Source organism: Salvelinus sp. IW2-2015, linkage group LG26, assembly GCF_002910315.2.
Source record: "Salvelinus sp. IW2-2015 linkage group LG26, ASM291031v2, whole genome shotgun sequence".
NCBI lineage: Eukaryota > Metazoa > Chordata > Actinopteri > Salmoniformes > Salmonidae > Salvelinus > Salvelinus sp. IW2-2015.
The window spans coordinates 33,035,054-33,049,401 of NC_036866.1; the positions used below are offsets into that span (position 1 = coordinate 33,035,054).

The 14,348-nt window shown below is 43.9% G+C and overlaps 1 protein-coding gene across 1 annotated transcript; it reads right to left on the bottom strand.

The window, feature by feature from the left end:
* Positions 1-4,722: 4,722 nt before the first annotated feature.
* LOC111952743 (uncharacterized) lies at positions 4,723-7,704 on the bottom strand. Its single transcript, XM_023971639.2, has 4 exons — positions 7,609-7,704; positions 6,948-7,154; positions 5,807-5,998; positions 4,723-5,514 (listed from the first exon to the last, which is right to left on the bottom strand). The coding sequence occupies exons 2-4, from the start codon at positions 7,138-7,140 to the stop codon at positions 5,186-5,188; spliced, it is 714 nt and encodes a 237-aa protein (XP_023827407.1). The 5' UTR covers positions 7,141-7,154; positions 7,609-7,704; the 3' UTR covers positions 4,723-5,185.
* Positions 7,705-14,348: the final 6,644 nt, after the last annotated feature.

A 14,348-nucleotide genomic window follows, 5' to 3' on the forward strand; every position in this document is an offset into this window, starting at 1 on the left:
ATTTTGCATGCCACCTATTGTGTTYCAAACACCGGCTGCGCATTCTGCTAGATTCCATCGCATGCCTTGGTATGGCTCTGAGTATAAATAGGCTATGATGTCTCACTCCTATCGCACAGCAATAGGCCTAGCCTACTGTAGCTTACCCATACTGTCAAATACTTTAAATAGGCTACCATCTATTTACTTTTGAGCATGCTTGACTATTGAATGCCCATTGGATAAATGGTAGCCTAATTTATGATGTGGAGAGAATAAATCAGTCATGTTATAAAATGATAGACTGCAAGGCCTGGYACGACTCCAACACCATCATTACATTTGCTGATGACACAACAGTGGTAGGCCTGATCACCGACAACAATGAGACAGCCTATAGGGAGGAGGTCAGAGACCTGGCCGTGTGGTGCCAGGACAACAACCTCTCCCTCAACGTGATCAAGACTAAGGAGATGATTGTGGACTACAGGAAAAAGAGGACCGAGCATTCTCATCGACGGGGCTGCAGTGGAGCAGGTTRAAAGCTTCAAGTTCCTTGGGGTCCACATCACCAACAAACTAACATGGTCCAAGCATACCATGACAGTTGTGAAGCAGGCACGACAAAACCTATTCCCCCTCAGGAGAAAAGATTTGGCATGGGTCCTCAGATCCTCAAAAGGTTCTACAGCTGCACCATCGAGAGCATCCTGACTGGTTGCATCACTGCCTGGTATGGCAACTGCTCGGCATCCGACCGCAAGGCACTACAGAGGCTAGTGCGAACGGCCCAGTACATCACTGTGGCCAAGCTTCCTGCCATCCAGGACCTCTATACCAGGCGTGTCAGAGGTAGGCCCTACAAATGGTCAAAGACTCCAGCCACGCTAGTCCTAGACTGTTCTCGTTGCTACCACACGGCAAGCGGTACCGGAGCGCCAAGTCTAGGTCCAAGAGGCTTCTAAAAAGCTTCTACCCTCAAGCCATAAGACTCCTGAACATCTAATCAAATGGCTACCCACACTATTCACATTGCCCCCCCTCCCCTCTCCACACCACTGCCACTCTATGTTGTCATCTATGCATAATCACTTTAATTAACTCTACCTACATGTACATACTACCTAAACTAACCGGTGCCCCTGCACATTGACTCTGTACCGGCACCCCCCTGTATATATAGTTATTTTTTTTACTGCTCCTCTTTAATTACTTGTTACTTTTATTTTTTATTCTTATCCGTATTTTTTTTAACTGCACTGTCGGTTAGGGGCTCATAAGTAAGCATTTCACTAAGCATTCACCTCTTGTATTCGTGCATGTGACTAATWCATTTGATTTGATTTGAGATAGTATATCCTGTAATATAACTATGATTTAGGCATTTAATTAAAGTAAAATAAGGCTACAATAAGGCTACACTAATAAGGCTATTAGGCTACATGTTGGTATGCGATGTCCTTACCAACAGCAAATTAATCCGTTTTATAATTAGGCCTACATTTTAAGGTTTTTATTAGCCTACCATTATAATAACAACTCAAACAACTGAGTYTCCAGCTTCAGTGATTTTTGCAATTCATTCCTGTCATTAGCAGCAGAGAACTGGAAGGAAAGGCRGCCAAAGGAGGAATTGGCTTTGGGGGTGACCAGTGAAATATACCTGCTGGAGCACATGCTGCAGGTGGGTGCTGCTATGGTGACCAGTGAGCTGAGATAAGGTGGGGCTTTACCTAGCAAAGACTTATAGATGACCTTGAGCCAGTGGGTTTGGCGACRAATATGAAGCGAGGGCCAGCCAACGAGAGCATACAGGTCACAGTGGTGGGTAGTATATGGGGCTTTGGTGACAAAACCGATAGCACTGTGATAGGCTGCATCCAATTTGCTGAGTAGAGTGTTGGAGGCTATTTTGTAAATGACATCGCCGAAGTCAAGGATCGGTAGGATAGTCAGTTTTACGAGGGTATGTTTGGCAGCATAAGTGAAGATTGCTTTGTTGCGAAATAGGAAGCCGATTCTAGATTTAACTTTGGATTGGAGATGCTTAATGTGAGTCTGGAAGGAGAGAGTTTACAGTCTAGTCAGACACCTAGGTATTTGTAGTTGTCCACATATTCTAAGACAGAACCGTCCAGAGTAGTGATGCTGGACGGGCGGGCAAGTGCGAGCAGCGATCGGTTGAAGAGCATGCATTTAGTTTTACTTGCATTAAAGAGCAGTTGGAGGCCACGGAAGGAGAGTTGTACGGCATTGAAGCTCGTCTGGAKGTTAGTTAACACAGTGTCCAAAGAAGGGCCAGAAGTATACAGAATGGTGTCGTCTGCGTAGAGGTTGATCAGAGAATCACCAGCAGCAAGAGCGACATCATTGATGTATACAGAGAAAAGAGTCGGCCCGAGAATTGAACCCAGTGGCACCCCCATAGAGACTGCCAGAGGTCTGGACAACAGGCCCTCTGATTTGACACACTGAACTCTGTCTGAGGAGTAGTTGGTGAACCAGGCGAGGCAGTCATTTGTGAAACCAAGGCTGTTGAGTCTGCTGATAAGAATGTGGTGATTGACATAGTCGAAAGCCTTGGCCAGGTCGATGAATACAGCTGCACAGGATTGTCTCTTATCGATGCCGGTTATGATATCGTTTAGGACCTTGAGCGTGGCTGAGGTGCACCCATGACCAGCTCGGAAACCAGATTGCATAGCGGAGAAGGTACGGTGGGATTCAAAATGGTCGGTGATCTGTTTGTTAACTTGGCTTTCGAAGACCTTAGAAAGGCAGGGTAGGATGGATATAGGTCTGTAGCAGTTTGGGGCTAGAGTGTCTCCCCCTTTGAAGAGGGGGATGACCGCAGCAGCTTTCCAATCTTTGRGGATCTCAGAYGATACGAAAGAGAGGTTGAACAGGCTAGTAATAGGGGTTTCAACAATTTCGGCGGATCATTTTGAAAGAGAGGGTCCAGATTGTCTAGCCCGGCTGATTTGTAGGGGTCCAGATTTTGCAGCTCTTTCAGAACATCAGCTATCTGGATTTGGGTGAAGGAGAAATGGAGGAGACTTGGGCAAGTTGCTGTGAGGGGTGCAGGTTTGTTGACCGGGGTAGGGGTAGCCAGGTGGAAAGCATGGCCAGCCGTAGAAAAATGCTTATTGAAATTCGATTATCGCGGATTTATCGATGGTGACAGTGTTTCCTAGCCTCCGTGCAGTGGGCTTTTATTCTCCATGGACTTTACAGTGTCCCAAAACTTTTTGGAGTTTGTGCTACAGGATGCAAATTTATGTTTGAAAAAGCTAGCCTTTGCTTTSCTAACTGCCTGTGTAWATTTGTTCCTAATTTCCCTGAAAAGCTGCATATCGCAGGGGCTATTCGATGCTAATGCAGTACGCCACAGGATGCTTTTGTGCTGGTCAAGGGCAGTTAGGTTTAACCAAGGGCTATATCTGTTTCAGGTTCTACACTTTTTGAATGGGGCATGCTTATTTAAGATGGTGAGGAAAGCACTTTTAAAGAATAACCAGGCATCCTCTACTGACCGAATGAGGTCAAGTCGATTAGAAAGGCCTGCTCGCTGAAGTGTTTTAAGGAGCGTTTGACAGTGACGAGGGGTGGTCGTTTGACCGCAGACCCATTACGGACGTAGGCAATGAGGCAGTGATCGCTGAGATCCTGGTTGAAGACAGCGGACGTGTATTTGGAGGGTAGGTTGGTTAGGATGATATCTATGAGGGTGCCCGTGTTTACGGATTTGGGGTTGTACCTGGTAGGTTCATTGATAATTTGTGTGAGATTGAGGGCATCAAGCTTAGATTGTAGGATGGCCGGGGTGTTAAGCATGTCCCAGTTTAGGTCACCTAACAGCATAAGCTCTGAAGATAGATGGGGGGCAATCAATTCACATATGGTGTCCAGGGCACAGCTGGGGGCAGAAGGTGGTCTATAGCAAGCGGCAACGGTGAGAGACTTGTTTCTGGAAAGGTGGATATTTAAAAGTAGAAGCTCAAATTGTTTGGGCACAGACCTGAATAGTAAGACAGAACTCTGCAGGGTATCTCTGCAGTAGATTGCAACTACGCCCCCTTTGGCAGTTCTATCTTGTCAGAAAATGTTATAGTTAGGGCTGGACATTTCTGGGTTTTTGATGGCATTCCTAAGCTAGGATTCAGACACGGCTAGGACATCCGGGTTGGCAGAGTGTGCTAAAGCAGTGAATAAAACAATCTTAGGGAGGAGGCTTCTAATGTAGGAGATGCATGATTAACATGCATGAAACCAAGGCTTTTACGGTTACAGAAGTCAACAAATGAGAGCGCCTGGGGAATGGGAGTGGAGCTAGGCACTGCAGGGCCTGGATTAAATAATAATATTTGCTTGCAATACAATTGATCAACCACTAGAAGTTATGCATGGGCTGAGCGTGGAGATATGCACACTTTTCCGTCAAGATCAAAATGTATAAATACCAACCTTTGCAGAAAAACTGGCTCATGCAAAGTTTTGAGTATTTTTTGTGTGCACRCTCCTTTGATAAAWGAGGTGTCTGGCGGAGATACTAGTTAAAAGGGATTAATAAATAATTCAGTAATACATTAACAGTGGCAATTTATTCATCMGTTTTTAAAAATGTACAACTTCAAGAATGTATTACACACTTATTTAACTTATGAAGATATTCAAATTCACACTTAGATTGAAATGAGACGTAGGCCTATTTTGAATGTTCATTAGTTTAACTGTAATGTAYCGCTTTGTGAAAATATTACATCATTGGGCCTAATTCATCTAAATTCTATAAGAAGTGGTCCTTTTCATCTGAACAACACCCCATTTATTTATTTTATAGTTGAATACTTATTTTTTTCGACATACAAACCTTAGTAATGCTCACCGCCTGAGGGCGCTACTGTAACAAATATTTCCTTTATAWGGAAGGAGAACCTTGCTTRGCAACAAACAACTACAAAGAAAACTATCACAGCATTGGCATTTTTGTCTCATATCACATTCTCAGAGTGTGTCTGGGAGCATTCTCCTACAGGGGAGCAGTCAGTCTCTGATCCCGACAGGCACGAGAAGCTTCTCTCCCTGGTKCTGCTAGTGTGAACAGGACATCTATCAGCTGTATGTCCAGTCCTGTCCAGTCCTGCAGTCAGCTCAGTCTCTGAGCCTGAAAAAGGCTTCACTAATTCTCTGTCTTCCATTTCTCCTCTCAGGGTACTGACATGTACATCTTCAGGCTTCTCTCTACGTCTTCATRACTGTCGTCTTCTTGACAATGTTGATGGCTCTCGCTGAATGAGTGTTTGGCGTGCGGTACCTCAGAGGCACGCCGCCACCCCTCGGTGGCCTTCATGAGGTCCGTCCGGATGTCCGGGACCACACATTGCTCCACCAGGAAGACCACGGGCAGAGCAACCAATAGCAGGGCCCAGCCCAGGGCGCCCATCCAATAGGAGGAKCCCAGGCAGGTGAAGTCATCGTTGATCTCCACCCAGTGCTGGTAGGTGAAGAGGGACCAGCTGAGGAGGAAGAAAAATCCTAGAGAGAGAGGTCAGTCAGGTCATTGATCAAGGGCACAACAGCAGGCAATGGCATCTAGGAGTTGATACCAGCAACCTTTCGGATGCCAGCTCACTTCCTGACAAATTTTTCCATTCGGACCCTGGATTTGAACTGGCAACCCTCCGAACTGGCAACCCTCGCTTCTCTAACTGCTAGGCTACCTGGCACCCCATCAGCAGGAGGTGGACTTAGAGCTCTTGCTCCAATACTTTACACATGAAGTGCACCCTTTCTTCTTTTCAAGTCTGTGGCCCGGACCCATACTGACCTGTGGGTCCCAAAACGAGGAGCAGCAGGACAGTGGGGTAGAGGGCCTGGCCTGCCATAAGTAGAGAGCGGGTGTTGGAGTAGGAGCGCACCGTCTGGGACGTCCAGCAGAGGGCGAACACCAGACACAGAGCCCCAGAACTCACAGCCATGAAGAAAGACAGCACCCCAAACACTTGCTCTGCCTCCAGGGCTGAAGACACACACATACACACACGAAGACAGAGAGGGATTAAAATATGTAAACAGTGACAAGATTTTCAACCTGTCTACATCTGCATGCTATTCTGAGTTCAACACAGAGGAGAGGGCAATAACAGGCTGTCAATACAATGACATGTATTGTCAATTTGACTGCTGATCTATCACTCACACTGTCATTCGTTGATGTCATACTAAACAGAAAAAACAGTAAGAGCCAGTTGATGCCACAAACCACAGTTAACAGCTAACCTAATAAACCGTGCCAGGGAACTGGTTTGGAGCCCTAAATGCTAATTAGGGGGGGAAAGCCTGCACACAGCTGCTGCTGTGTGTATACAGTATGTGGTTGAAGGAATAAAGCAGGGGAGCAACATGTACTTTATTCAACTTTTTCTTTCTTTACCATCAGATATTTATTTGGCCCAGCACTGGAGAAATTTGGGGTGTGTGTGTATATAACCTACTTTACACACTCTTTCAGCCCTAAACATTGAACATCCCCTATCTCCGCCTCATCCTGTTCTCTGAGAATGTGGATGATTGCTACAGGAGCAAGTCCACACCTGTTCACATCACTGCAATCCTATTGTGCATATCTTACTGCTTAGCTGTTTCCCCTCAAGTCATGTTCACTGTGTTCTGAGGAAAAACTCCAAAAGGGCCAAATGCACAAGGCCAACCTCAAGTGTAACTAAACATTTTATCAACACTCACAGTTAAGCGTTTCCTTGTACATCTGCTACCTTTAGCATTCCATTAGGTGCAATTTGCTTTGGTTTCATGTAACACACACTTTGAATTAGGAACAGCTGGTATTACCGTACTTGATTTAAATGAACTAAATTGTGTAATCATGTCACTGACATTAATACACCCTGAGTACACAGGGGTGTATTAAATAGATGGACGCTGATGGTCAATGCAGCTTCTTGACTCACTGTTAAAGATAATGCCCCTCGTCTGGTCATTGTCAGTGTTGGTGCTGTTGTCGCCATTAGTCCACAGTCCCTTGTCATTGAGCCAGCGAGGGGTCCACACAGAGTAGGCCACACACAGACACCCTGCCAGCCCCACACACGACTCAGCCAGCCTGAACCGACTCACCGAGTCTCCCACCTCAAACACCTTCATACTGACTCAGAGGGCTGAGAGAACAAGGAGACAGGGATAAAAGAAGAGAGGGAGAGAAGGAGAGAAGGGGTGGTGTTGTGAGACAGAGAGTGGAGCATTCACAAGTACATCTACTACAGTATAATTCTGTTCAGGAATAGTTCAAAGTTTATAAGGTATATGGGGTGGCAGGTACCCTAGTGGTTAGAGCATTGGACTAGTAACCAAAAGGTTGCAAGATCGAATCCCTGAGCTGACAAGGTAAAAATCTGTCGTTCTGCCCCTGAACAAGGCAGTTAACCCACTGTTCCTAGGCYGTCATTGAAAATAAGAATTTGTTCTAAACTGACTTGCCTAGTTAAATAAAAGTGTAAAAAAATGTATATAAATAACTGAAATTCAAATGGTGCCATAAAGAAACATGTACAGTAAATCAGCTTCATGATAACATTAGCAACAGTCAGATTGTATAGGAAATGTTCCTCTTACCTTTTATTTTGTGCTATGAAGCTTTGTGTAAATTCCTCTTGGCRTAGGTAGAACAGGAGCTAGTCAGACGTGTGAGAGGGACTAGTGTACAATGAGCTCAGTGCTACCAAACACACTGATACAGTGACACGCACTGCCAGTGTACCACAGGAACACACACACACACACACAGAGAGATGGAATATGACACTGTAAATATTTCCCTCCGTGTTGCGCTCCACTTCCCCACTACAGTGGAAACCCCCTTGCTCAGTGGTTGAGTTCCCCCAGAAWCCCCTGGCTGTGACACAACGGCTGTGCCGTTAGAAAAGTGAAAGCAGATCTGTCTCGCTCTACTATCTTCACCGAGGCAGTGAATGGATGACAGTCAAATAACTTATTTTTTTCAAATCAAATCAAATGTTATTTGTCACATACACATGGTTAGCAGATGTTAATGCRAGTGTAGCGAAATGCTTGTGCTTCTAGTTCCGACCATGCAGTAATATCTAACAAGTAATCTAACCTAAYAATTTCACAACAACTACCTTATACACACAAGCGTAAAGGAATGAATAAGAATATGTACATAAAAATACATGAATGAGTGATGGCCGAATGGCATAGGCAAGATGCAGTAGATGGTATAGCGTACAGTATATACACATGAGATGAGTAATGTAGGGTATGTAAACATTATATAAAGTGGCATTGTTTAAAGTGGCTAGTGATACATTTATTACATMMATTTTTCCATTATTAAAGTGGCTAGAGTTGAGTCAGTATGTTGGCAGCAGCCACTCAATGTTAGTGATGGGTGTTTAACAGTCTGATGGCCTTGAGATAGAATTTGTTTTTCAGTCTCTCGGTCCCCGCTTTGATGCACCTGTACTGACCTCGCCTTCTGGATGATAGCTGGGTGAACAGGCAGTGGATTCATTAGTGCATTTTKAATCTTTGTTTTGAAGGGTGAGGACGCTCATAAGCCTTGCCCCTGTTCCCTTCCTCTGCATGGGTATAGCAGAGGACAGGTTGTCATCATGGGAGAAAAAAGAACCCACCCCCATTAACAGACAAACACTTAGCGTTTCACAATCGCCCACCAGTGTAAGTGGCATGATGCTTTCACTAAGTCACAATCAGCCACACACCACATTCTCCAACTCAGTCATGACGTTATGGCTGCTATGTGTAGGTGAACAGAAGGTCTTACATTGTGTGTGTGTGTGTGTGTGTGTGTGTGTGTGTGTGTGTGTGTGTGTGTGTGTGTGTGTGTGTGTGTGTGTGTGTGTGTGTGTGTGTGTGTGTGTGTGTGTGTGTGTGTTGTGTGTGTGTGTGTGTGTGTGTGTGTGTGTGTGTGTGTGTGTGTGTGTGTGGACTCAGCTCAGGAAGAAAACCCCACTCTCTCACACACACAGGCACCACACTGTGTAGCGCCACACAAATCAAGACCTCCACCTTCCTCCTCTAGTCCCCAGTCAGTGCACGGTCATTATGGAAAAACCCCAACAACCCATAGCCAAACTGTAATTAACAGCCTGGGATACATACTGTATGAAACGTTTACTGCTCACTTACTATGTATCAAGAGGCAGGCAAGAACAGACTATGCTGTGTCCTTGGATTACCTACAGTAACAAAAATAGGCAACATTATACTTAAATCATTAGGGCTTCAAAACTATTTCATGTTAGTTTCACTTCMTTTATTTACCAATTAAACATTTAGGCTTTCACTAGAATTGATCTGGAAAAACACATATTGTACTTCTCCATAAGTGGTCAAAATAAGGCATTTCTGGAAAGTTGACCAATTTATATAAAATATTCAGAGACATTTACTGTACATATGTATACAGTATTAACAACATCTTTCTTAAAAGCTCTTGAAATGTTCTGTAGATAACCACATTCCATTATAATATAACCATATTCAAAAGTGAATCATTATAGTACATTAGGAACAAGAGCACAACCAGAAAATGAGTTATAACTGTGTAACAAAAGGTATTTGACAGACTGAAACTTAACTTAAAATGAATTTGAGTCACCTTTGGCATTCAATGAACAGAACTGCATAGATTACAGCACAGCCTGATAGCTGGCTGAAATAGTCAGACTTCTGGCTGAAATAGTCAAGAACAGTTCTCAACACCAACTGCATCTCAACACCAGCTGCTTCGTGATCAATTAGACCTGACTGCATCTTAAAAGCTCAGGAAAWGTTCTGTAGATAGCCACATGTCATAATCATATAACCATGGCAGTGAGGATGACCACTGCTCTGGACTGATGTGTGGTATGGGCTTTTTTCCACTGTAGCAGCAGCAGAGGCATTACCCAAGTGGGTGCTACATGTTAGTTGTGGAGGACTACGAAGTCCARGCTAAAGAAAGCCTGAGCTGAGAATGACATCAGTTCCAGTAAAACAACTCCAATCACCTGGCATCACAGGCTACAGAGAGGCCGAGGATAACATCAAGCCAACTGCATCACCATCATCAAATCATCATCTAACTCAGTTTAGGAGCCCAAGATCGCTGATCTACTGAGGGAGTCCTGCTGTATGACTACGAAAATGTTGTCCTGTCCTTTGTTTTGTTATGTGTTCACCACTTGACTTTCTCCACATTTTGTTGTGTTACAAAGTGGGATTCAAATTGATTTAATTGTCATTTTTTGGTTAACGATCTACACAAAATACTCTGTAATATCAAAGTAGAGAATTTTTTATAAAATCAATGGAAAAAATAAAACACTAATTTATTGTGAWTAGATAAGTATTCAACCCCCTGASTCAATACATGTTAGAATCACCTTTGGCAGTGATTACAGCTGTGAGCCTTTCTGGGTAAGTCTCTAAGAGCTTTGCACACCTGGATTGTACAATATTTGCCCATTATTCTTGAAAAAAAGTGTCAAGCTCTGTCAAGTTGGTTGTTGATCATTGCTAGACTGCCATTTTCAAGTCTTGCCATATATTTTTTAAGCTGATTTAAGTCAAAACAGTATCTAGGCCACTCAGGAACATTCAATGTCATCTTTGTAAGTAAGTGTATATTTGGCCTTGCATTTTAGGTTATTGTCCTGCTGAAAGGTGGATTGTCTCGCAGTGTCTGTTGGAAAGCAGAGTGAAGACGGTTTCCCTCTAGGATTTTTCCTGTGCTTAGTTCTATTCCTTTTCATCCTACAAAATCTCACTTGTCCTTGCCGATGACAACCATACTAATAGCATGATGCAGACACCACCATGCTTGAAAATACAAAGAGTGTTACTCAGTGATGTGTGTGCGTTGGATTTGCCCCTAACATAATGCTTTGTATTCAGGACAAAAAATTAATTTATTTGCCACATTTTTTGCTGTATTAGTTTGATATTTTTATTCTGTACAGGCTCTGTCTCTTATACACATCTAGATGTGTATAAGAGACAGGTGTCTGTTGGAAAGCAGAGTGAAGACGGTTTCCCTCTAGGATTTTTCCTGTGCTTAGTTCTATTCCTTTTTTAAAAAAAATATATATATATAAAACCTCCCTAATTCTTGCCAACGACAAGCAAACTTATAACATGATGCAGCCACCATCATGCTTAAAAATATGAAGAGTGGTATTCCTGTCTCTTATACACATCTAGATGTGTATAAGAGACAGGTATTGTACTGTGGAAGGAACCTGCCATCCAAGCAGGTGGTGAACAACAGACTGCTGATATGGAAGCAGCCACACTGCCTGAAAATATAACTCCAGAACCAGAACCAGGGCAAATATCAGGCCGCCCGTGAGATACTCCAGAGACTATGTTGTTTAATCTTTTGCTGTAAGAGGGAATCTTTTTTTGTAAGATGGTAGTCTGCTTATTGACTTTAAAGGCGATGCTTATTGAAGGTACTTGAATAAGAACACAGTTATGTTTTTTGTTAACAGTGTAATGTTTTCACTGGCAAGGGTCTAACCCCAGTTCTCCTGTTTATGAGTCGAGGAGCAGTAATCTTAGTTTGTTGTGTAAAGGAAGATGTTACGAGATGTCGCCAACCCAATAGATGGCGTTGCTGTTATGTGTACCTGAGTGTGATACTATATAGTACTAGCGAGCCAAGTTAGAGATGACTTACTATGCACTGAATGGAGCTGTATGCATGCTACCGAGTGATGCTTAAGTAAAGTCTTTCTAATCAACATTACCTTGGTCTTGTACACAACAAATAGCACACAAAACATGGTGTCAGAAGTCAGAACCAAATAGGTATATCCTTGATGAATCAAAATGACACACGGATAAATGCACAGTAGGAAGGGAGGTGCCAACTAGCTAACCAGCTACAAAAAAATAATAACGACAACAATGGCTTACCCAGTAATTCCAGTACCAGAGCCTATGGACACGAAGGGTGATACATACAACAACTTGACATTTTTTCGAGCACAATGAGAAAACTATGAGATAGCTACCGGTCTGGACAAAAAGGAAGCAAAAGTCCGCATAGCAACTCTGCTAACCGTAATGAGAAAGGAATGTCATCTCTTACAGCGGGATCTTCATATGCCAGAAGCAGAGAGAACTGACCCGGAAAAGGCGCTACAGAAACACTTTGAGCCATCCAGGAACGTGATCTATGAGAGGTACATGTTTAATGCTTGTCAACAGTTTTTACCCCAAGCCATAAGACTCCTGAACAGGTAATCAAATGGCTAATCAGACTATTTGGATTGTGTGCCCCCCAACCCCTCTTTTACGCTGCTGCTACTCTCTGTTTATCATATATGCACAGTCACTTTTACTATACATTCATGTACATATGTACATACTACCTCAATTGGCCCGACCAACCAGTGCTCCCGCACATTGGCTAACCGGGCTATCTGCATTGTATCCCGCCACCCACCACCCGCCAACCTCTCTTTACGCTACTGCTACTCTCTGTTAAGCATATATGCATAGTCACTTTAACCATATCTACATGTACATACCACCTCAATCAGCCTGACTAACCGGTGTCTGCATGTAGCCTCGCTACTTTTATAGCCTCGCTACTGATTTTCACTGTATTTTTACTGTTGTTTTTATTTCTTTACTTACCTATTGTTCACCTAATACATTTTATGCACTATTGGTTAGAGCCCTGTTGTATTCGGCGCACGTGACAAATAAACTTTGATTTGATATAGACAGCTGGGAATGCCATTTGGAATCAAGCCAGCAGCTGAAGAATACCAGCGAAGACAGTGTGAAGCACTACAGGGACTGAAAGGAGTGAGTGTGATCGCGGATGAAATTATACTCTATGGATGTGGTGACAGACACGAAAAGGCAATGGAAGATCATGACAGAAACCTTACAGCTCTCCTGCAGAGAGCAAGAGATGTCAACCTGAAGCTGAACAAAAATAAACTCTGGTTAAAGCTGCCGAGTGTGACATACTTGGGTCATCTTCTCACCACAGAGGGCCTTCGCCCTGACCCAGAGAAAACAACAGGCATTCAGAACATGGATACACCGACTGATGTCAAGTCACTACAGCGGCTGTTGGGGTTTGTGCAATATCTGGCATTATTCATGCCTCGCCTATCTGGATGTGTGTGAGCCACTCAGAAGACTGACTGACAAGGACATTGATTGGACATGGCTACCACAGCATGACACAGCAGTTGAGACTATCAAACAGTTAGTCACACAACACCCAGTGCTCAAATACTACGACCTGAATGAAGAAGTCACACTGCAGTGTGATGCCAGTTTGGGCGCAGCCCTTCTACAGAAATGACAACCTGTTGCATTTGCCTCCAGAACATTGACTCAGACAGAACAAAGATATGCACAGATTGAGAAAGAATGTCTCTCCATTGTTTTTGCTTGTGACAAGTTTGACCAGTACCTACACGGCAGAGAGTTAATCAATACACAGCGACCACAAACCGCTTGAGACGATCTTCAAGAAATCCCTACTCACAGCACCCAAGCGACTGCAGAGAATGTTGCTAAGGCTACAAAGATGTCCATGTGCAATACAAACAAGGCAAAGAACTACATGTAGCTGACTTCCTGTCCAGAACAGCTCAATCAACCACAGAGCACAGACAAATGCAAAACACCAGCCACGGTCTACGCTATGGGTCTATCCACAACTGACCTGGAACAGGTGGATCACACCAGTGATGTCAACATCTCAACTAAGACAATGGAGTGAATCAAAGCACACTGTTCCCAGGACCCACTGTTTCAGGCTCTGTACACACAAATCAACAACGGCTGGCCTGGAACCAAACAGGCTGTGAGTCACGCGCACTGAAAGATTTATGGACGTACAAAGAGGAGCTCACCACAGAAAATGGACTGATATTTAAAGGAAACAGGGTCTTCATCCCTGACATGTTACGTGCTGATTTTCTACACAAAATACACTGTGAAGAGGCCAGTCTCAGAGAGGGACGTGATGCTGTTTTCTGGCCAAGGATTACAAAGGACGTAAAGATCTTTATCAGCAAATGTGCCACCTGCAACTCCACCCAGAAGAGAGAACAAAAGGAGATACTCATCCCCCACCAAATCCCTCCCATGGTCCAAGATCGGGATGGACTTACTCACAGTCAACAACAAAAAACTACCTCATCATGGTCGATTATTTCTTGGACTACTGGGAGCTCGACGAGCTGAATGACACCACATCAGACACCATCATTGAATGATGCAAAAAGCAGTTCAGCAGACATGGCGTTGCCCACACTGTTGTTTCTGATAATGCCCCCCCCTCCCCCCCTTCTCCA